General features: G+C 44.0%; 1 protein-coding gene across 9 annotated transcripts in view; it reads left to right on the top strand.

Moving 5' to 3' along the window:
* The first annotated feature begins 1,552 nt into the window (after positions 1-1,552).
* Positions 1,553-23,748, top strand: part of MCTP1 (multiple C2 and transmembrane domain containing 1) — a 277,914-nt gene continuing 255,718 nt past the window's right edge. Inside the window, exon 1 of one of the 9 annotated variants that reach the window (XM_083816846.1) lies at positions 1,553-2,285. In XM_083816846.1, coding sequence (XP_083672972.1) covers positions 1,776-2,285 — 510 coding nt within the window. In that variant the 5' untranslated portion in view covers positions 1,553-1,775. The remainder of the gene's footprint in view (positions 2,286-23,748) is intronic. The other 8 variants (XM_083816848.1, XM_083816838.1, XM_083816843.1 and 5 more) reach the window with 8 other exon arrangements.

Below are 23,748 nucleotides of genomic sequence, written 5' to 3' on the forward strand. Positions count from 1 at the left end.
AATAATGATTACACAAGTAACAAACTTCCCATATTTCCTGTATTTGAGACAGTTTGATCACCGGTGAAAAAGAGTGCCATTTAAAGGCATATTAAGCTGAGGCTGTTTCAGTATTTTGGTGAATAAGCAGTTATTTTAAACAAAATGTTGTATTCTCTCTATAGCTATTTTCTTTCTGAAAAGAATATTTACTTTTCCATGCCTTCACAGAAATTACAATCTATTTGAAAACCTGCTTATTTTACAGCTGCTTCACTCTAATGTGAAAATAAAAAGAGTAAAAGACAAGGCAGATAGAAGTATTCAAATGCTTCTCTAAATAGGCACATTTTCCCTCCCTAAACATAGGGACAGAACCAAATTTATCTTTACTTTTACTTGATTCCTGCTTTTTGGGCCAATCCTTCTTTTCCCAGGAAAGTAAGCCACACAACGAGGTTCCATTTCAGCACGTTTCTGTGTGGTACCTACAACATCAGACAGATATTGCACACTAAGTTCCAAAGGCCAAGAAAACATCTGTTTTCTCCTGTTTCTGTTTGGCAAAAGTCATATTGTCAAATGCCTGGCTGCAACCTTCTTTGGGAAAGCTGAATCAGAATACAGTTGCCCTAATCACCAGCTGGTATGACGAAGTGACTTAGATTGAAATACAACCGAAAATCCAGACAAAGGTATGGCTCACTTTATGCAATAAATATTTATTTACTTCAATTTGTTTTGAAATCTTCCCGCTGCTGTTACTTTAATTAAAACAAGAAACTTCAGACAGCATTCAGCATCCAAAATGGAGTGATGGAGCCACTGGTCTGGCGCAGTGTGCTGAGGAAACAGACAATATAATTATTTACAACTGTCTTCTTTTTTAGAAAAAGCGTAAATCAAGATAATTTTTTTTTTCCCCGCTGCATACTTACAGGAAACAGTGAGGCTGAGCTATAAATCCGCGTGTACAGCTGCAGAAGGGCAGATGTGCCTTGAGACACCTTCGGTGACAAACCCAGCGCTTTCTGTGGCACCCACTGTGCCAGCAGGAGCAATTTTAGGCACACCTTTCCCCACCATCGCGCCCACAAAGCGACTCCGGCACGCGGCCGGCCTGCACCCTGCCACCTCTCGGGGAAGGTGGGTGCCCTGTGCCCCCTCCCCAAAAATCGCCCTGGTGGGTGGGCACCTCCCCGCAGCACTGCCCGTGGAAACCCCTCTCCCAGACGTGCTTTTTATTTTTATTTTTTTTATTTTTTTTTTTATTTTTTTCCCCCTTCTCCTCCCCCACCACAGTCTAGATAAAGACGCCGCTGCTTGTTTTTATTTTTTATTTATTTTTTATTTCTCCCGCTCCCGGGAGCTGCCTGCGGGTAAAATGCAGCATCACGGCGCTGCCGGGCAGAGCACGCTGCCCTCCGCGCGGCTGTGCTCAACGCAAAAATACACACACACACACATATATATATATATATATTTATATAAAAAGAAAAGAAATCGGCGTGGAGGGGGGGGGGGGGGGGCAGGCTAAGCCCACTGTGTCCCCGCAGCATATATAGGCGAGCCCGGCGGTAACTTTGGCTGCCTCCTGCCTTCGCTGCGGGGCCGTCGGTGGCTGTTGGTGGCAGTGTTGGTGGTGGCCGTGTTGGTGGTGCTGGCAGTGGTGGCAGCGGCAGCAGCAGAGGCAGCAGCAGCAGCAGCAGCAGGCGGCGCCGCTCCGTCCCGGCCCGCCGGGGGCTGAGGGCGCCGGGCCGGCCGGGCTGTGCCGCCGGGGCCGCCGCCGGAGGACGATGGAGCCGGGCAAGGAGGGTAAGCCCGGCGAGGCCGAGCCGGCCGCGTCCTTCCAGGCCCGGCTGTGGAGGAACCTGCAGCTGGGGGGCAAGCGCCGCACTGCGGAGCCCCCGGCCCCGCCGAGCGCCAAGGGGGAGCCGGCGGCCGCGGGGCGCTGGGGGGGCCTCAGGCGCCGGCGGCAGGCGCTGGACCGCGTCTTCTCGTCCTCCCAGCCCAACCTGTGCTGCTCGGCCGCCGAGCCCCCCGAGCAGGGCGGCGAGGCCGGCTCCGCCCTGCGCCGCCCGCCCGAGCAGCGGCTGCCCCCCGGCAAGGCCCCGCCGGCCGCCCGCTCGACCCCCGCCGCCCCCTCCGCCCGGCCGGGGGGCGACCAGGGGCCGGGGGGCGGCCCCGAGCCGTGCCGGCGTCCCGGGGCGCACCTGTCCCACCAGAAGAGCTCCTCGCTGCCCAGCACCGCCTGCCTGGAGCAGCTGCTGCAGGGCTCGCCCTCCGCCGGCACCAGGAACCAGGCGGTGAGTCCCTCGGGTGCGGCACGGCGGGGGGCGCCGGGACCCCTGGCACTGAGGGGGGGACTGGGGTGGGTGGCGGGGTCGGGGCGCGGGGGGGGACAGGGCTGCACCAGGGCTGCCCCCCTCCCCTGTCCCCTGCTTCCTCTGCCTGTCACTTTCTATTTTTCTTCCCCCCCGAGTCAGCCCAAATTCCGTGTCTCGGCAGTGCGAGAGGGACGTGGAGCTTGTAGAAGGGTCCAGCACGGAGCGACGAAGGTGATTAAGGGACTGGAGCATCTGTCCTGTGAGGAAAGACGGAGGCCTGTTTAGCCTAGAGGGGACCGCGGGGGGAATCTTACCAAACCCTACAAACGCGTGAGGGGACAGTGTAAAGAGGATGGGGCCAAACTCTCATCAGTAGTGGCCAGTGGTAGGGCGAGGGGTAATAGGTATAAATTGAACCACAGGGGCTTTCGTCGCCATGTGAGGAGGAAGAACTCTTTGGTGCGGGTGACAGAGCTCTGGGACAGGCTGCCCAGAGAGGTTGTGGGGGTCTCCTTTGGAGGTACTCAACACCCGCCAGCATGCCACCCTGTGTGACGTGCTCCTGCTGGGCAGGGGGTTGCGCCAGATGATCTCGGGAGGTCCCTTCCAACCTTGGCCATTCTGTGGTTCAGCGGCCCCGCTGGCACACACCTAATAAATGACAGTAATTAGCCTATCCGTGCGCTGCCGCCGCTGCACGCCAGTGGCACAGAGTCCCCTCAGTGCCCAGGGAGGGGCAGCAGCTCCAGTGGGTGTCACGTTGGGGTGAGGTGACGGACCCAACGTTGGTAGGACTGCAACAAACCTGCCTCCAGGCCTGCCGTCTGTCCTGTCCTGCCGCCGATCTGTCCGTCCCCTCAACGCCCAAACCCCAAAACACTGTGGGCTGTCGGCGTGGCATCGGCCTGACCGCGCTGGCGAGGCGGGCATTGCTCCTCAGCAGCCCTTACATTTCTGACCGCGCTCACAAAAGTGTATGGCACGTTTCAAGCTGACGTCTTTGGGTTTGGGTTGCGGGAATTACGGGAGTTTTACTCTTCTGGGTATTACAGGGCATTTTAAAGGCTGCCACACCTAGCAGTTAATAAATATGAAAAGCGTCTTTACTTTTTTTTCAGTGCTGTTACGCTGTTGCATTCAGCAAAGAAACAGACCATTTATTTACAAAACATGTCAATTGTTATTTACTTGCAATGGAATCACTCTCATTTTGAGCAAGGTACAGTCACAACATTTGGAAAGAAGGCTGCTAATCCAAACAAAGTGGTACCCAAGCTTTCCAACAGTTGTCTTTAATGAGCAGGATTATGGCCAATTTCTCCAGGCAATTTCTAGCATTAACTCGGGCTGTGCCTGCATACCAAAACTGCTGTTTTTGATGTTAAGTAAAGCTTTTTGTGTCCCTGGCTTGTTGGTGGAGCTTAGAGCCGCTGATCGTGATGTTTATTCCGAAGAGATGATTTGAAGCAGCTGTTTTGTGGTCCTGTACTCAGCACGTCTTCTGTCCTTCTCATCGCTGGAGGTAGAGTCTCACTCAGGTTATTTAACCTGGTTTAATTCACCATCTTCATCGGACTATGGAATGGGAGGGGGAACACAACTCAAAATATAAAGCGCTGCTGGACGCTCTCCATTGGTGTCTGGTACTCCTCAGAGGTCTGTGCGCAGCAAGTAACGAATTCTGTGGCTGTCTCGGGTTTCCAGTTCAGTGTATTTCAGGAGTCAGGTCTCGTATGCTTCTGTGCTGTACTCACAGTTCAGTAAGGTTCCTGCCCAACTTTGGTCTTGGCTGATGAAATCAATACTAATAAAGTTCTGTATGATTTAAGTATCTTATTTCATCAGCAATCGGGTGAGAAAATGCCGCATTCAAATTAAATTAATTGAATATCCACAATGATCCAGAAATTGAACAGTTGTGATCCTCAGTGTGAAGCAGGCAGCAGCATTTCCTTGCATCTGTTTTCCAGTCAAATCTTGAATAAATTTTAAATCAAGTTTTAAATCTAGCAGTATCTTAGTGGTTTTTTTTTTTTTTTTCCTTTCTAAGTATTTTTAACATAGTCATGTGGAAAGGCAGTATTTTGAAGAATGGAATTAAATGAGGCTCCTTCAGGCTTTGTACATGTTTATTCTGTTGATTTTCTTTTCTTTAGTAACTACGTACTAGATATTTTGAGGAAGGAAAATGCTTCCTCGATGGGGGAAAATACTGCAGCTGTAATCAGTGAAAAGGATCATGAGTTAGTGTGGTGAATGGGAAGGCTTGCATTTTAGGTTGCATTACTGTGTGCAGATTTAATCTTGGGATTGTACTTCTTGGCACAGTCACACCATTTAAAAATAATTTGATCTAAGTACAAAGTCTAAATGCTGCGCTATAGTGAGATCACAGTGAACATGGACAATATAGCAAATTCTTTGCTCTCTTGGCATTGGATGAAGTTTCCTTTTCAGTGAATGGGACTAGCACTGTGCTTCAAGAAGACGGACTCTCAAGCATGGAGTCTTCAGCAAAGAACCATTACAGTTGAGCACTGAATCCTGACCTGGTTCTCCTCGGAAGACTGAGCGCCTCTCGAAGCTGCCCTTGGATTGCTTTGGGGAGAGGTGGACGCTACAACCACTCTGCAGGAAACTCAGGTTTCTTTCACAGGGTAGGCAGAATGTAAATGCTGTTTACTAGGACCAAGAAATAAATCTGCGCGTGATAAAACATCATCCTTCTTCCAGCTTCAGAAGGCTGTGCGGCACGTTTGCTCGGCCAAACCTTTCCTGAACCTGGACGTGGCATCCATCCTCCTTCACCCTTCTGGGAGATGCACACCTGAGGGAGCCGCAGGTGGTGGCGGCTCTGTGGAGGTTTCATGGGCAGGAGATGCCAGCAGCCCTCAGGGGGCTCTGCAGCTCCACAGGGGCTTTGGACGTGCCCAGCACTGCCTGTGCCAGCATGGCTTTTCTCCTGACTGTGCACAGAGCTGCATGCCACCTGCAGCTTGTCGTAATCAGATAGCGAAAAAACCCAGGAGGGTGGAAATACCACCATTTCTGAATGTTTGCAGTCAGAAGAAAGCCGCAAGTGTTTCGTCATCCTGATCAGAGAACACGGGTGTGGGCAAGTGTCACCTCGAATCAGCAGTGAATGTCAGCGGCATTCCCAGCTGGAAGAGTTCCCTGGCCTCGGCCGTGAGAAGTGCTGTGTGCTGCTTCCCCGGCAGGTTTGCAGGATAGTGACCTGGGAGTCACAGGTTGATCCATGAAGCTGAAAGGGCGTGCGGCTTCCCTCTCTGCCCGTCTAAGGAGATGAGGGAGGGCTGCAGGGTGCCTGCAGTGGAGGGGAGGGGGCAAGGCTGGGACTGCAGCCCTGCCTCTGGATGCGTAGCCATAGGAAAGCAAGCTTCATTAGTTCTGCTGCACGCAGAACCATTTGTTTAATTAAGATGGCATCCTTCAGACTCACAGTTATAGGACTTAAGGGCCAAAAAATGGTTGTTAAGTTATATAATGCAGCATAGTGCAAGGGAGAGATGAGGCAGTGAGGAAAAAACCTGGAGGGATGTTTCCAGACAGCCTGTCTGTCTAACTCTCCCTAATATATAGATAGTTAGTAACAAAGTTGGTGTAAGAGGGGGAACTTGGCGGCACCTGGGAGGGAACTGCAGAAATGGGAGGGCATAGTGTAGGGTCAGGTGAAGGAAGGTTGCACATTCAGGTTAAGAAGCACGGCGTCGTGCTGAGGTGTCTGGAAGATGAAAACAGAAGCGGTGGTTACATAGAAATAGGAGCAGAGATGACTGAGGGGGCCTGAAGAGAGCAGAACTCCGAACTGGGTGTGGAAGGGGATGCAGGGCCAGCGAAAAGCTGAGAGGCAGTGCTTCTCTCTGCCAGGATACATCCACACCTGGCAGAGCGCCACTGGGGTCAATGCAGTTACATTAGCAAAACTCTTGCCTTGTTGGGTCAAGTTTGTGTATCTTACAGGTCATCTTCCTGTAATTGATCCAGCCAGGGAAGGTGAAAGAACAAAGCAGAAGGTAAAGGCAAAAGACGTCGGTGAAAATCTGCACAGATAATGCTACACAAGAATCTTAATTGCTACTTTGGATTTCTAGGGAAGGAGGGTGACGAGGAAAACCAAACACTTATGATGTGCAAGGGTTACATTTTTCTGAGATAATGCTCATACAAAAGAAGACGAGTTGGAGACAGTTCATTTGCACAGATATTTAGAGCATGATTTGAGGGTGACAGTCTTCTGAGAATAAAAGGGCAAAATTCTGGGCAACAGGAAAAAGCTTTCTTTTGGGAACCTGGCCACCGACACGTAGGGAAGCAGTAGATGAGTGAATTTTAAAGCTGGGCCAGAAGAGCCTTGAGCTCATTAATAGAGATTAAATAAAAGTAGAAATAGCAAGCAGGGAGAAAAAGTTGTTGCTAAAGTTCATTTCTTTCTTAAGAAAGGCTGTTGCTGTTTCTCCGGGCTGTTTGCTTCTCCAGGAGTTTAACTACATATCCAGTTCTACCAAGGGATGTTGTGCATTGCCCTGTTTCCTCGTTGTATTGATTTCTGGTAAACTGTTTACCTCCCAGTGACTGGAGATGCACAAGTCTGTTTTATGTTGTGTTGGACTCTGACCCGTCTGTTAACTTGCAGTATGTTAATACAATGCGTGTATATTGCTAACATGAAAATCAAGCGATAGCACAACAGAATTGTATTTAATTATATCCTCTGCTTAATTAACTGAAGATTCTCTCCAGAGTTTTCAAAGTGAACTGCATCTTTTCTCAAAGTTGGCCAGTTAACATTTCTTCTCATGTAAAGTACTTAGGACAGGTATTTTAAAGTGATCTAGTAGCAGCTGTAGATTTACTGTTCATCTGTGACCTCGTTCAAGGTTTAGTTTCTCTCTTTTTTTGCTTTTTTTTTCCTGCCCTGTTTTTACTGGTTGTATGTAAAGCTCTCTATGATAAAATAATGGCATTGAGAATAATGGATGGATGGTACATAGGAATTGCAACAGCCGTTACACTAAAGGAACCCCCAAAATACTAATTTTCTCCCCAGTGACTCTGCTGTAAGGTAGTAACTTTTGCTGTAGGATTAGTAACTACTTTAACTGGATTTCAGATGAGCGTCAAAGCTCTGCTACTTCAGTGTATTTCATAAATTATTTAAAGACGTTGAACTTGCTACATATGAAAAGCCAAGCACCTAAATTCAGCCATATTACTAAACTTTTGCTCAAAAAATGCTGAAAAGTGCTTTTTTCTCTTCTGTGGTGCTGGACACAGAAAATTATTAGACAGCAGTAAGACTTACCATCGGTTGCTGTATTGATGCAAAGAGAAACACTTTTTAGTGTTTTAGAAAACACGACTAAAGCAGTTTTAGAGCCGCCAGCACGTCATTCACATTCCTTCTCTGTAGGTAGTTCTAATTTAACTGTTTTGTTGTGATGTGGTGCTAACATATTAATAGACCTAAGCGTCATCTTTATTTTTTGTCTTGGATGAATTGCTGGTCTTTGGCAAGATGACAGAGGACTCTGCATTGATCTGAAGACTGAGGTTTGGCCTTTCCTCTCTTGTTTTGTTATTGATCCTAGATCTTTCTGATTATAAGTGTTATCTTCTAGGGAATTTTAAGAAGGTAGCTATAATGTAAACCTGAAGCTGTAAGTTTAAATGAGAAAAGAAATTGAAAAAAAAAAGTTTTCTCCGTACCTTGTAAAACAGGGAAAGATCCCTCAACCTTCACCTGTAGACTTAATATATTTAATATATAAATTAAATCATGTTTAGTTCAGTATGGAGCGTTCTTTAGAGTTGGTGTCTGTGCATGGAAGTAGCAGTGCACAGTCCATGTATTTCTGTACGGGTGAAATGATGACAAACCACACCAAGCGCACAGAAAAAGCCACCTGGAATCAGTGGATCCTCCACATGGGCCAGTCCAGGCACTCAACTTGGAATTTGTCTATGGCCCATCGATAAAGCCTGTTTGTTACCAGGTGATGTAATATTTGGAAATTATCAAAGTTAAGACTGTACAATTCTGTTACTGTAGCTGAAGGATTTTTTCCTAATATTCATTAATTCTTTGTATTATTCAGCATCCTTTTGTTTTAGAAGTTATTAAATTTGTTGTACTCTGAAGTAACTTCCCATGGATCTCAACTCTGAGTCTTGAAAGAACAGAATAAAAAAATGACAGACCTTATTAAAAAACCTAACTCCTGTGGCAATACCTTTGGTTCAGCTTTCTGAAACAAACAAAAACTTGTCAACTACTTTAACGTGCTCTAATGCTTCCCTCTGTGTCTTTGTCATAAAGCTACTTGGAGAAATTGGATGTCTTTGAAGAAAAGAGTTTTTAAGCTTTATCAAGAGAAAATAGCTTTTACTCTTTATCATGTTTTATTCTTTACCAAGAGTAAAACCAATATTTTTATTTTATTTATATTGGACGTCAAAGATATCAGATTATTAACTAACAGGTTAATAATTAAAATGTTTTTCTGATGTGTAGAAGTGGGACTACCCAACCTAACTAATGCAATATGATTTTCAACTTGTTTTAGAAAATAAATACGTAAATTAGACTAAATATACTTAATGTTTCCTTTAGTTTCCCTGAAGGATGACTGAGGATCTTCTAGTGTCAACAAGTTCTTCCGTGGATGCTCATATTTGTTGCCAGTCATTAGCACTGGTAGCAAACAGCCTGGTGATTACTTGGCATCTTATCTTTAGAAATGAGAGTATATGTTTAGAGCTTTTTTTTTATTATTATTATTATTTTCTCATTAAGACCAGGTCTTGCTCTGGTGCCTTTAAGGCTCGGTGTCACTGATGCTAAAAGCAGAATTTGCTGTGTTGTTGGATGTGGTTCAGTGTTTGTGTCCCTCGTGCTGCAGCAGGGGAAGCCTTTAGCTGCTAAGCTGGGCCGCAAGCCTTACAGCTTGGTGCCAGGCAATGGCTGCTGAGCTCTTAATCAACTGATTTTTTTTTTTTTTTTTTTTTTTTATTGTGGACCAGTGCCTTTTACCCTGGAAAATACAGGCTAACTAACACAAGAGAAGAGCGGGAGATCATCTGTAAATATTGCCACAGAGAGATCCCATTGCAATGGTTCAGATCCCTAGTGAAGTTTTTTCACACGCAGATTAAAAGAGCATTGTGGTTGTCTCTGGGAGCCGTAAATCCAATGTCAGTCCTGTCAGGAATAGTACATTTGGTGGTCTTGAGACGGGTAAAAAGACAGAAATCTCGACTGTTAAACTTTGGGATTCTGTTGTCGCAAGACCACATACTTCTTTCCCAGATAGCAGAGAAATTCTGGAATAGGTGACAGGCTTTTACCAATTGTTGTGAAGTGGATTTATTATCTACTTACCCTTCTTCTGGTACTAATCCCCAGCTCCTCCTTTACTGAGATAAATATTACTTGCTTACAGACCTTGCAAAGACGAATAGCTCATCTCTCCAGGACCATGCCATTTTTCCCAGAAATGGGAAAAATAAAAATCAAAACATAGGTTTGAATTAATGGCATGCTTTTATGAAAGTGTGTTTTTTCACCAAAACAATGCATGCCATGAATGCTGGACATTGTTGAGGCTGGGTTATGGTATAGCAGAACACACATCCAGAGGTTTTGCTGCCAATAGGAAGGGAGCTTTGACTGCTAGGACAGATTTGGATGGGCTTTCAAAACCTCCCTGGACTGTCTCTTCATTTTGATACTGGGAAGTGCAGAACTCTGTGAGTGGTGTTTACTCCATCCTTCAGCTTATATCCTCTGTAATGCTTGGTTATTCTTACTTGCAAGTTCTTATTTTTTTAAAAATACCTATTTTTAGGCGAAACGCTCTCTATTTTTCCCACTTTAGCATTACCTTTGTCGTATTAAGATCACAAGTTGCTGTAAGAAATCCAGAACCAACGTTCGTTACCTCTGAATGAAATCTTGTTTTTCAAACTTTGCTCAATTATGCGTAAATCTTGTTCTTTAAATCCTCGTAGTTTTTCTTTATCCTTCCTCTGCTCATTTGAAATGGCAGAGAAGAAGTAAATTTCTGTCCAGAGAAGCAAAGCAAATTCAGTCACTTGTTTGACTGCTCTTAACTACTGGCACTGTCACGATACTTCACAAAACTGAGCATCAAACAGCTTTTGTAATGCTGCAGTGCTCAAACTTTGCTCTCCTCTCTGTCCTATTCTGGGCAAGTTCTGCACCAGTTTCTCAAGAAAAATCTCGTTCAGGCATGAGTCATGAAATGTGATATCAGGTGCTTTTTTGGAGAAAGGCTGAGTGCTGTTTACATAAGGTAGTTGGCTTGAGTCCGAACGCCAGGCGTGCCATGGGTAGGATGCCACTTGGCTTTGTTGTGTTTGGTCTGTGGCATTTGCTTCTGCTGTGCTTGTGAGCAGGTGACCACGTTGGTCAAAGACAAATAATCCCGTGAAGGCTTGCAGACACCTGAACAAACCAGAATTAATGCACCTCATGTATATGTGTTTTGCAGTGAAGCTATACAGTACCTTGAAATTAATGAATATCCTTAATATGTTCCCACCTTGTGCAAGCTGTTCCGTTTTGTGTCCTTCGTGTAAGAGATGTCTGTGCCCATGAGATGCCTATTTGCTTCTTCACCTGTGTTATTAATTCAGCAGCTAGGCTGCCCTGTAGCTAGTGATAAATATTTTATGGAGGTAGATTTTAGAAAAATACCAGCATCTTCCGAGTGTTGTAGAGGGGAGACAACCCAGACATTTTCTTGTAGCTTGCGTTTCGTTAAGGTAACTTGTGCCATAGTTTATGTAGTAAGAGAAGAAAAGCTATAGTTGACGCTTTGATTGGTGACTGCGACCAGGTTCTCTTTCTAAGCCTTTCCTACCCAGTGCTGGAGTGCACTAACGAGGAAATGCTGAAATGAATTTTGTCTGGGCTGGCTTTCTGTTTGCTGGCAGACCTGGTGCATGGGAGAGACGCTGAGACCTTTTTCAGAAACTAATTCTCACCCAGCTTGGACAGGACTTCATTTTCAGCCTGCAGCAGAGCTCCTATGCTCCATCAGAAAACATAACTGCCTTCCAGGGTCTCTGGGATTCCCTTTTACCCCCAGACCTTCAAAACTCCAATCTTTGTCTAAGCGTTGTCTCAAAAAGTTTGTCTGATTCTGTCTGGCAAATGGCTCTGAGCTCTTGGAGAGTGGGGTCCAAAAGCTTTCCAGCAGGAGGAAGCAAACGCTGACTTCCTAATGTTGTACCTGCTGGGAGAGGAATGATTATCAAATGAAACTTCTTGCCCAGCAGAGAGAGCCTGTGAAGATCTAGAAGGCTGGATGAAAGGTAGAAAGAATTGTCAAGCTCTGTGAACTGAAGGTGAGAAATGGGGCTTTGGCCTTTCATTTTAGGGATGTCCTTATCCCCTTACAGCTAAAGGCTTACTGCCCTCTTTGGCACAGACTTTTATATTCTGTTAGAGTTGTAATTGCATTTTTAAATTTTGAACATTATTGATGGTGGTTTTGATTTTCTGGTTTACTGTAGTTGATCTAACATTAATATAAAAACTATTCTAATCTCAATGTCATAAGAACTGGCTTTTGCAACTTGGTTTTATGCCACATTTTTAGGGTAGTAACAGTACTGCCTCTGGGAATCAGCCAGAGTCCAGGAAATGTGATGGAATGAACGCATGTGCATAGTGTACTCTGATACATTAAAAACAAACAAATAAAAAATCTGCAGATTAAAAAAAAACACTCACTGGGTTACAAGAATTGGGAATTTTAATCTTTGTCATGTTTATAAGATTTGTATCTAAGATTCAGCTAGGAAATGTAGTTCAATATGTAGGGTAACAGTTAATCTCTTGCAATTGCAGTGCTAAGATTGATGTTGCAATCTTTTCTGAGCGCCAGTACCAAATAACGGTAGAAACACTCTAATCATCTCTGCAGTGGAGATACATATTTCTGAAACGATCTACAGAATTTTCCATTTAAACTTGTGTCTGCACAGTTTGGTGGGTTTTGTTCTGCGTAGTGTTTTTCTTGTGTTTTTGTTTTCTCCTCCTTTCACCTCCCAGCTGCAGCATGCGGATGCTTTGGTGGCCTGGCCTTCGGACTAGCAGCGTGGTGGGTGGCTGAGTGGTTCTGTGTGGAGAAGACACTTTGGGTGTGAGGCTGCGGCAATATCAGGGCATGTTAGCACATTCCACGTAGAATCCCAGGTGACGTGTTCAGTGTAGGTGCCTTAGAAAGGTTTGTTTCCATATGTTGAAAACGGGTTCCTCAGCTTTAGGAAGCTTTAAGTCATCTGACCTGGAATTTCCGTATGTCACAGATCTGTGGGAGAACTGAGTAACTTCCCTGTTTACTTCCTTACGTTAACCAACACTACAAAATGAAGTAAGAATCATCCATAAAATTCTGAAGTGATGGAAAAAGAAATGTTTGGAGTATCATGAAATATGCTGCGCTGTTTTTCCCAGTATAACCTTTTCTAGCACCATCTCAACATGCAAAGCACAGCTTTGTTTTCATTACAAAATATTTTTCCTGTTGCTTTCTACTTTTCCCTAACTCGTAAATTTGAGAAAACTCTGTTCCTTTCCCGTGAGTGTAGAGTGCTAGGGAAAAAAATATCAACAATAATAAATTCACAGGGGGAGAGCTGTTTAGGGCCATTCGAGGTGTCCCCCCACCCCCAGAGGGTGTAGTGGAGGACAGCGTGTGTCTGAAGCCCTGTTGAACAGCCTCAGACGTTCAGAAGCTGAACGTTAACTGCAGCTGTACAGCTTTCTGCTCTTTCTGCTGGTGCTCTGTCGTGCTGTTCCTCCAGACAAACATTAACTTCAGGCCTATCTGTAGCAACGTCTTGAATAATACGAGCTGTAGTTAGTCATGTATTGCCAGAAGCCTCTGGCAGTTGCAGAGTGGCAGGCTCATACTGAGTTTATTTGATCTTTTTAGCTACTATTTTTAAATATGCCTGTTGTGGCAGGTAGACCTGCCATACTCTAGTTAAACTATTTACTAGCGTTAAAAAAAAAAAAAAGCGAAAGCATACAGAAGCATGCTTAACAATTGTTCCAGCTTGTTTCTGCTTACATGTTTGTTTTGCTGCGGTGGTGAGCACAGGTGGGTACATCTTATTATTTACAAACTTCACTGCTTAGAAAGGTAGCACCAGTACTGCCACTCACAGGGACCGGCCAGTGCAGCCTTATCGCACCATCTGTGCTGAAATTCAGCAACTTCTGACAAAATCCAGGTGCCAGCTACTTCGATTAGCGGAGGAGAAGAAACTGTGAGCAGTGCACAAAGACCTCCCCCCGTTAGAAATGTTTGGAAGCACCTGGAAGGGAAGGACCTGCAGTGACCCGTCCAGAGCAGCCGGCGGAGGGGCTGGGGGATTTGGCAGTGTGTGAGCGGAGAGGTGAGGAGGGTGACGGGGAGGGGGAGAACCGAGATGCAGGGCCAAGATTTCTGCGCAGCAGTGTGTTTCGCTCGACTTCTGTGCAACAGAGGTGGCAAAAGAACAAAGGGTGTTGACATCACTTAGCTGCAATTAATTGTGGGTTGTCATTATACATGCGGAGATCTTGACACACGTATTTCCTTGACAGCTGCACTGGAGAATCCATAGCATGTGATACCCAGTAGGAACGGACCGTGGACCGATAGACAAAACATTGTGAAATGGAGCGGTTATTCAAGACAAAGCTACTCAAAATCTTTGCGAGTCCCTTCCTAAGGAAAAAGGCTGTCTGTCAGCCTCTTCCTCTGCCACTCCATCTGTTTTCAGCAAAGAGGAATGATTTATTCCTCGTGGTTTATCGTGGTGTGATTGTTGTGATGCATGTTGCTTTTGTTGGCGTTGAGGTAGCTGGCGAGTGATGGAGGAAAAAAAAGGGATGGGCTCGCACAGGTAGGAGGAGGGTGAGTACCATCCCTAGGGTGCCGGGGGAGGTGGCCAGTCGCGGACGGATGCTTTGGTCTGCAAGATTGCTGCCAGCTGTTGTTGGGAAATTTGTTTTTAGCAGCACAGGTTTCATTTGGTTTCAGATTTGGTGAAAACAGTGCGCATCTGAGCCACGGAGGAGGGGGGAAGCAGGTGAGGTGTAGGGGAGCGCACAGGGATGTGCACAGAAGGTTTTGTGTTCGGCACAAGTCCCCTCTGCTCCGCTCCCACACCTGTGCCTCTCCATCGGTGTCCTAGTCTGCGCAGAAGGTTTGCACGCTAAAGCTGGAAGCAAAATGAAGTCCCCTGCCGGATTTCAAATTTAGCCATTACCATCTGAATGGAATTGCAATGACGATGCAGTGCTGTAATGCATTAACAGCTCCTCCGTCTGTCTCCTTGTTGTATCCCTGCTACTAACGTTCAGCGTCACAGGCTGTGGGTTTCCCCGTGTGCCCTGCCGTACGTTTGCTTGGCAGGGCAGATCTGCAGTCTCAATTATGAAACGTGTGTAGACCGCGTTTGCATGAGGGCATGGTGGCAGGTGGCGTGGTGGTGCCAGGCTGCAGGAGGGCTGTGCTGGTGCATCACCACCGAGTTATTTGGGTATGGCCTTCGGAAGTCACCAGGCTGTTCCCTCACCCGCAGGCACCTTGTCCTTTGCAAGGCGCCTGGAAAGGAGCGAGGAGAGCTTTTCTGTCACTGCAGCAGCCTAGGGCATCCTGGCCGGGGCAGTCGTCATTTGATTTTGTGAGTCTGTTGGGGAATGGAGTGGCTCTCAGCTGTACCTGCTGCGTAATGAGGTCGATATTTCAGCACTTTGAGGTTTGGCAGGAAAACAAGGCTAGCATCTTTTGTCAACTGACTTTGTTAGGAGCAGGGCGATCTGTGACCCACAAGTTTATTTTTAAAATGCGGAAAGGTTTGTTATCATGTTGCTGAGCATGAGGCTGAGGTATTAGAGACTTTCGGAGTATGGCTGCCGGACATTATACTTTTCCTCATTACTCAAAGAGAGGATGGAAATCTGAGAAGGCAGCAATGTAAGCACACTTTTTTTTTAAACAAAAAGTAATTGAAAAGTGAGTTATTTTTGGCTAGTCCAACATGAAGTTTTATATGCTGTCTTCATTCTGAAGCATTTCAGAAGGGAGAATTTTACCTATCTTGTGAAAATTGTGCAAAATACTTAATTTGTCTTGTGAATATATGGTTGTACGGTGCACATGCTAGTCACCATGTAGATGTCCCTGCACACAAGAAGCAGTAACTACTGCACGGCTAGAATATTAATTTTCACAGAATCCGGGATTACTGCTTCATTCTCATTAACACATTCTACTTATTTCTCCCAATTTGTTGCTCACTGGCAAGGTTATTGGATGTGAAACGCCAGGTAGAGGAATTATTTGTTGCATCACACAGCGTAATGGAAATCCTAGGTTGTGCCTCCTGCGCACTGCACAGATGGAAACCTGCACTCGTGCTTCATGGTTTGTCTTAAATTTGATTTTTAAAGAGTGGGGAAAAATGCAATAGCACTGATGACAACTGCAAGCAAATAGCTCTGTTTCAGTTGTTTTGCAAGACTGAGGGCTTCTGGTGTTTGCAGTATTTCCGCATAAGAAAAGGAAGCAATCTAATGAAGTCCTCCTTTTAGGCTGTCAGAGGAACCGCTGTCCTAAATAGAGCTAAGTGTCAACAGAGCTGCGACTCGCAGCCCCCCGTGCTTTATTCTGCTTAGGCCAAGGGAAAACCCCTGTCATTCACTCTGAGCGGGACTCCACTGCTTGTTGTAACTCGTAGGAGAAGAATAAACTCGCGCTCGTTATTTATTCAGTTATTTATTTATTTGTTCTGTATCAGAAAGGGCCAACCCGCTGTAACTAACGCTTGCGTTTTATTTGTGCTGCTTGATTGCCGATAATGGAAAAAATGCCTCGAGGCCTAAGATGCATTAAAGTGTCACTTCGTTCAAGATGACACTGCAGCATCCCAAAGAAATAATTGAACAAAGTTACACACTTCTTTTTTTTTCTCCATGCACGGAAGTCATGCATCAGTTCATGAGCCATGTCTAGACGAAGTGCTAGGAAATAAATGTGAAAGGCAAGATTATTACTGCACTAGCCACTAAAAAAACACATGATGAGGAGTAATCTTTTGTGCTTCTTTTTGGCAGATGTCTAATAATGTTTCCTGCAGTGCAGCTGTCCTTACTGTAGAGGCCGGCCAGTCCAACTACTGCCTTAACAACTTGCAGCTAGATGCTGTATCTTCTCAGCTACTGGTGCCCGGATGACAATCTGTTTCATACCGGCAAACGTGAGAAAATAGACAAACCTCAGCCTTATATCTCCTCCCACCCTTGCTAAAACCCCAACAGCTTTCTCTCTTCTAGAGGCTTATCATTTATAATATCTTATACCAAGAGGATAAAGGGAGAAAGGTATTTTTTGTGACCCAAAATTGACGTTTTCTCATTGGACCATTCTGTGTAGAATATTCGTATTTCAGAGATTGACTTTTCTTCACAGGTCTCTTGCATTTGAATTGATATCAATTTAAGAATAGAGCTGTGTGTTCATCTGTGCTGATCTAGCAGTATTTTTCTTAAATAACTTGTGATACTTTTCAGTGATATCCTCCTAGAGACTTCTGTCCTTTCAAAATGCCACGAGAAAGAGATTGACATGTAAGAAATGGCCCAATGCTCTCCAAGTCAAGCAGCTTTCCTGCCCACAGAGGAGCTTTCCAGACCAATCACTTTCAAAACATGGAGCGTGCTTGCTGAATGAGCTAGTAATGACAGCATGAGATTAATGTGCTCTGCTTGTAAACACGAGGTTGTGCAGCATTTTGGGAAAAAATCTTTGTGCATCCTGAGATACACGATTTGAACAGTAATAACATAACTGTTTTGTCAAGAATGTATTTTGACATTTTTGAAATTGACGTTTGAAAGAAAATACTCATGTGTATTCTGACTGGTTCATTTACAGGAGAGAAATTTTCTGACAATTGGCATTTCAGTGTCTTGGTAGATCAGTAGGTCCAATTAAAAAGCCTTTCTCAGAAGAACACAATTTCAGTTCTACCCTTCAAACAGAAATGATCCATTTTTTGTATTACTACTGCCAAAGGGTGGTAAGGCACAAATGTGTAGTGGAATGAAAGTTTTTGTCCAGAGAAGTTGTCACAGCAGTCACAGGCAAACAGCAGAGGAGGACAGTGAGACAGTAAAAAGCAGAAGAATAAACAGCCATCAGCTACTCTATTCTGCAACTTCTGTTTCTAAGGAAGCTACTTAGAAACCAGCATGTGATATCTTATGTAAAACTATGATTAATTTGTTTCCTTGCCTGTCATTGAATGGGTGGAAAATATGCCAGACTTTTCCCTCAGAATGGGAAGGATACATCTTACCTACTGTTAAAATGATGATGAACTTGTTGGTATGTTCAAGGAAACTGGATTTTACTTTGGAGGAAAGCTGTTTTTTTTTTTTTCTCCAAGGTGCCTGTTTTTCAACACTGGATTGTATAAAAGTGGTCTTCAACCAACAGCGTGCCGAATCCGTCTCTGGGCTCAGGATATATTAATTCGTTACGCTTTCGCATCTCGTTGCAGGTCCTGGATGCTTTCTCTAAGACCCATTTTTTGCCAGCAGTGTGAGTTAATCAATTTGAGCTGCTGCAAAATGAATCAGTTTCACTTAGTGACCGCAAAATTGCTTGATCTAATGGGGGGGAAGAAAACCAGCCTTGAGAGAGATTGAGAGGGATCTCAGATGACCTCAGTCTGATGGTTAGGGCATTGAGGTGGGTGGCACTGGGCGTTTCTAAATCACAGCTCCCAGTTAGGCACAACAGGATTTATTCAAACTCATCTCAGCAACGTTGTAAGATGGTTCTGCTGCTGCGATATTGTATGTAGAGTGGGCATGTTGCCACCCTCTGGTTGCTTCCTCTGTGGCCCCGAAGGGGAGGTGCACACCGAGCATTCCTGCTCCATGGCTTTGCTCGGGGGGCTCTGGGTGAGGAGATGCTTTCTGTACAAGTAATGCCAGATTCAGGCAAGGGCCATGATTCACAGCAGCTCTGTGGTGTGACGTCTCTGGAAGGTGTTGCTAGCAGAAATTAAAATGTGGACGTGCACCTGTGTTTGGCTGGCATTTCACCAGAGATGCTGAGAGTCTTGGTGGTTCTGTCACTCCTGTATATAAGTTCCTCCAAACTGAGCTGTGTGTCTCATGAAATTTCTTCAGTGATAGGTTTTAAGACATGACCTTGAGTGAAAAGGCTGTCAAGAATATTATATGATAAATGGGAGAATATATATATATATTTTTTTCCTTTGGTTCAGTTGAGAATATTGCAGAAGGACTTGTGACACAAAGAGAAAGATCTGGTGGGACTATCAATAGCATCAAATTCCAGAATCCATAACGCTCCAGTATAACAAAAGTGTAAGTGCTTGTAGAGAGATGTGTGAGATGCACAGGTCACACCTGGTTTACACTGCCCCCTCACACAGGGATTTGCTTAGCCCTTGTCATCTTTTATTTGTGTCAGGAATTTGAAATGACCCCATCCTATGAAAGAAAGACTTTCAAATACTTGACATCTGCAATCTTTCCTCAACTATTTCTCCTCACTTTTTGTGCTAAATAGCAATAAAAAACCCTTGTATTTCTGACCCAATTCTAACAGGGTTTATTTTTGTAGTCTGCAGTGTTGCATGCATTGCCTTTAGTATCCTATCAGTTGCTTCTAAATAACTGTAGTCTGTTTTGGTGTGCTGCCCTGACATTAGTATCTGACATTTTCGATATAGTTTTTGTCATGCAGTCAATATTCCGCTAAACCAAAGGAGTCTGCATAGTTAACCATGTGTATTTTGGGAGAAAGGAGAACTTGGGAGTGTTAAAATTGAGGGCATAACATTTTTATGCATAAAATGCTGTGAATTATTTGTAAAAATTAAACAACCTTTCTCTCCCTTGTAATCTAGCAGCGGCATTAGCATGTGTTCAGGCAATACACAAAGTTTATTCCAGAGCCTTTCCAGCCAGGAGCCTCCATGCCTTTGATAACCTGGGATCCCTCTTGCTCCTGAGCACTAATATTCTGTTGTTCAGTCTCACTGATTCTCTTTCCTTGCCCTTCTTCTCCACCCACGTGTGTTGGATTTTGTTTGTGTTCAGTAGGATTTGTCATCCTCTGCTTGTACATTCTGAGTTGGTGCACATTACTTCAAGTGTGGGCTATCTGAATGAAAATATGGTAAGTGGTTCAAATGTTCACTTATATTTGATACTTGCTTAATATACACGATTAATATTTTTAGCATTCTCCTCACCTCGTGTTTTACACCTGCTGAGGGGAGGGAAAAAAAAGGGAGGAAAGGTTGTGTTGACAGAGAAATGTTCTGCCCCCTGTCGTCCTAGATGGTGAGGCATGGAAATTGCAGACCTCCACTTTCAGAATGGCCTTGTCCTGCAGCTGCTGTGCACCTGGAGATTCACTTCGGGTAAAAAACGCCTCCTGGTCTGCAGCTGTACAGAGACTTGATTTAGGTTGAGTTCTCTGTGCTTCTTTCTTTTCCTCCTTGAGTGGTTGATCTGGACAGAAGAAACACAGATGAAATGGAGCAATATCATTTTAGCAGGCAATTGAAGAAAAACTAATTAGCATTTTAATTGTTTTGAATTTTAAGTGGCTTCTGCTTATTCACCACGGGTTGAAGAACTCCCTTCTATGCCTGACCTGATTATATTAATTACTATTCTTAGTGTAGACTGCTTCTGTTACTTGGAGTTAATTTTTGTGTAAGGTTAGATGCTCATCTGGTGTCAACGGGTATACCTCTGTGAAATACAAGGCAGATAATTGGTGCACACCCGCTCAGGATTTGGCCCAGGTTTGGTGTAATTTGGTCGTGCTCTCAGGGCATGGGTACCGTAAGCAGGGCTGATGCCTTTAATTCTGCAAGTCAGGAGTTACTACCCGAGGAGTCCCTTTGCAGCAGGCATTTAAACTCATTAAATGTGTCTTGGTTTGACTGCAGAGTTCTCCAGGGACAGATGGGCCCGCTGCATGCATGTCGGGAAGCATTGCGGTCTGAGCAGCCCCGGGGAATGTCTCTGCCTGATATGACTGGGGACCTAAAAAGAGCGTGGGTGCTGGAGTCAGAGGCATGCTCCTGTGCAGGAAGAGATCAAAGACAGTGCGAGTAAACATGAACCTGTCACCTGGGAATTGGGAAGGTGGATGCTAATACTTCTCTAATCGGTTCTGTCTATTTTCTTTTTTTCCCTAAGGCATGCTTAATATAGACTTAAGCAAGTTGAGAATTGTTTTTGGGGAGATTTTGGTTCAGTTGATTCATTTTTTTGTGTGGGATACTTAAATTTTTAGGAGCCTACAAAAAAAGTAAATGGAGACCATGCTGAAAGAAAACTTTGCAGGAAATATTTGTCTTACCGTTTCAATATTGGTTTACAAGACAGGTGAAAGAATCTTTGTTTCATTTGTATGTGAAGTTGTGTATGTTACACAAAATAAGGTGTTTTTATTTGTTTTACAACATCACTGAAGTGCTGTATTAAGAGTTGATGCGTAGGTGTGATAGCAGATGCATACATAACCAATTAGTATTCAAAGCTATCGTATAATTAGTCACAGGCTTCTCCATGCATGCTTATTCCTATGTTAATGATAGAGACTTGTCCACTTCATTTACTCAAAATTAAAATGTGTTCATTCAAAAAGAAAAAAGATATACACCATCCAACTTTCAAAAATGTCATTATCACTTTTACAGTGAAAAGTGAGATCTAATTTGTAAAATTCCCCATAAACATGGGTAATTCTTGATAACTGTTCTTATAGATTTGATTAGGTTGTGATACATGTGATAGTTACTATTATTTTTTCCTTAGTGCATATTATCTAGAAGGTGACGTTTTAAGTAACAAATCCAATACAGTTTAACCTTTGCCATCAAATGAACCTTGTGCTGTCATGGACGAGTAGTTTTCTTTTCTAAAGTATTTTGCTGAAGGCAACCTGTTTAACTTGTCATTTTAACGTGTTTTGGCTTGGTGTTTGTAAAAGGTTGATGTCTGTAATAAACCTTACATTTTCTTCCCTTCTGCTGCACTGGAAGTAGCACTTCCTTGTGGAAGGTTGTACATTTGGTTGAAGCATTTTTTTTTCCTTTAATTATCCAGTTTCTCAAAGTTTTACATGTTTTTTGTATTAAATTTTATTGGAGAAAATGTTGCTATTTGCATTATTTAGACTGAGATTGCTTCTGTTACCTATTTCTGTTTTTTTTTTTTTGTGTGTGTGTGTGTAGAACATAGTATTTTGCAGCACCAGTCAGCTTCTGGCAGAAAAACAGTAAAAGACCCCTGAGTTTGTTGATTTATTGTTATTTCGAGAGTTGGTTAGGGTGCCTCAGAAAACCCGTCTTCATGGCCTTGTAATGCCTGAGGCCGCTGCCAGTGGCGTGCAGCCCCACTGGTGCCCTGTAGTGCCCATCACGATGTTTGGTGGGATTTTCTGTGGATGAGGATGCATCCACGGCGATGTTGCTTGTCACTTTGGAGTGCCAGAAGTGCGTGTGCGTAGGCTCAGGTGAGCAAGGAGGGCTCCTTTTCTGCTCCTGTTTTTGTTTTTTTGTTTTTTTGTTTTTCTCTCCTGCTCACCTCCCTCCGTGCCTGTGCTTTGTTCCCTCTGTGCTGAGGTCCTCTTTATGGTGCTGGGGTGGTTCCTTGTCTGGTGAGTCCGAGGTAGAGGGGGAGATGGATTCAAGGAGATCTCCATCACCCCCACATTTTCTTAGAGGCACTCTTGCACCCTTGGCAGGCAGAATTTGGCCTGAAGAAACAGCCCTTATGTCTGTTGCTGCTGTTTAATTTTACCAGGGGAAAAGATCGCTCTGTTCTTGGTAAGAATTTGTGCTGCTGGTAATAATGCAGTACGCAGAGGAAGCCAAACTTTTTGGTGTGAAGATTTTTCTGTAGAATTGGCAGGGATGAGGGGATTTAACAGGACCTATTTACTGTGGAAAACATTGAACAATAATAAATAATTCCATGATGCAATTTTTGTACAAAACGTAGAACTTTCAAGAGAAGTTTCAGTTGGAAATACAGCCATGGATATCCATGGAAATTAGGAACAAAACTGATTTATGATGTGTTTACCTTTTGTCTTTGAGTTGGAGTACCTTTAAGCAAGGATTTTATACAAGATAGAAGAGCAATGAATAGGGCAGACCAAAGCTACTATATATTGAGAAGCAGAAGGTATGTATCATAAGGTTCTTTTTGTCCTATAGTCCGTGAGAATTTGTTCTGTAGGCTGCACACTTCAACTATCTCAATAAATAGAATTCAAAATCATTGCATTTTTAGGTCAGAGCTCAACTGCGGAGTTAGATTAATCTCCCTAATTTATTCCTTTGTGAACATTCATTACAAAGCTTTAGGAAAAGGCTTTGACTTGTAAGGAAGAGATGAACTAAAAATATCGGAGATGTAGTTCAATCCCTTGTAGATAACTTGCTCTAGGTAGGAGTTGTACAGTTTTTTTTCTCCAATTCCTTAATTACTTAAGCATCATGAATTTCATGTGGTTTCACTGTGCCTCCAGTTAAAATGTTCTTTTGTTCCTCAAAGCCTCAGAGTCCTGGGTTTTGAAGGAGTTTGGTGCTCTTCTGCAAATGTTTTTCCAGGCAGGTGTGCACAGGCTTTCCAGCTGGCTTCCTGGGTGTCAGTGCTGTCGATGAAATGAAGTCTCGTGGTGGATGATTTCTTTTCCCTTCCCTTCATATAAAACTTGAACAGTGTGTTTGAAACCAAACCAAAACAAAACAAAACCCTTCTTTTTGTGGAAGTTAGAATGTCTGATACATTATACAGACTTAACTGAAAACCGAAGTGAGGCAAGCTGTGTGCTGGAGTTGCAGAGGCACTGAAATTCTGTCTACCCACATATGTTGTTTCCTGCTTGTATCTAGTGGATAACTTCCTATGTAACCATTTAAAATGCATATATATTTCATGTATTTTATTTACACTGATGATACTAAATACTGAATGTGGCAGTAGTATGTCAGTAGAGTTTTGAGGAGAGGGGACTTTAAAAACTTCTCATTGTGAGTGATGAAATACTGAGCAGTATCAGGTAAACGTTGCACATAACACTAAATATTGCAGAACTTTAACACGTTCTTTTAAGATAACATTATACGGCTAACGTGGTGGTAGCAGATTGTAGCAGACAAAATGAAAAATAAGTAAAACCTGTTTTTAAGGAGAAATTTTATTTTGAAGTACTTTAATTTCTCCAGGGAAAGTATTTTCAGACTACCTACCCCATTTATGCACAGAGACAGCAACCGACTCTGAAACCGGTAACCTTTTTACCTTGGACCAAGAATATGATTGTATCAA

The sequence above is a fragment of the Anser anser genome (genome assembly GCF_964211835.1).
Source record: "Anser anser genome assembly, chromosome: Z".
Taxonomy (NCBI): Eukaryota; Metazoa; Chordata; class Aves; order Anseriformes; family Anatidae; genus Anser; species Anser anser.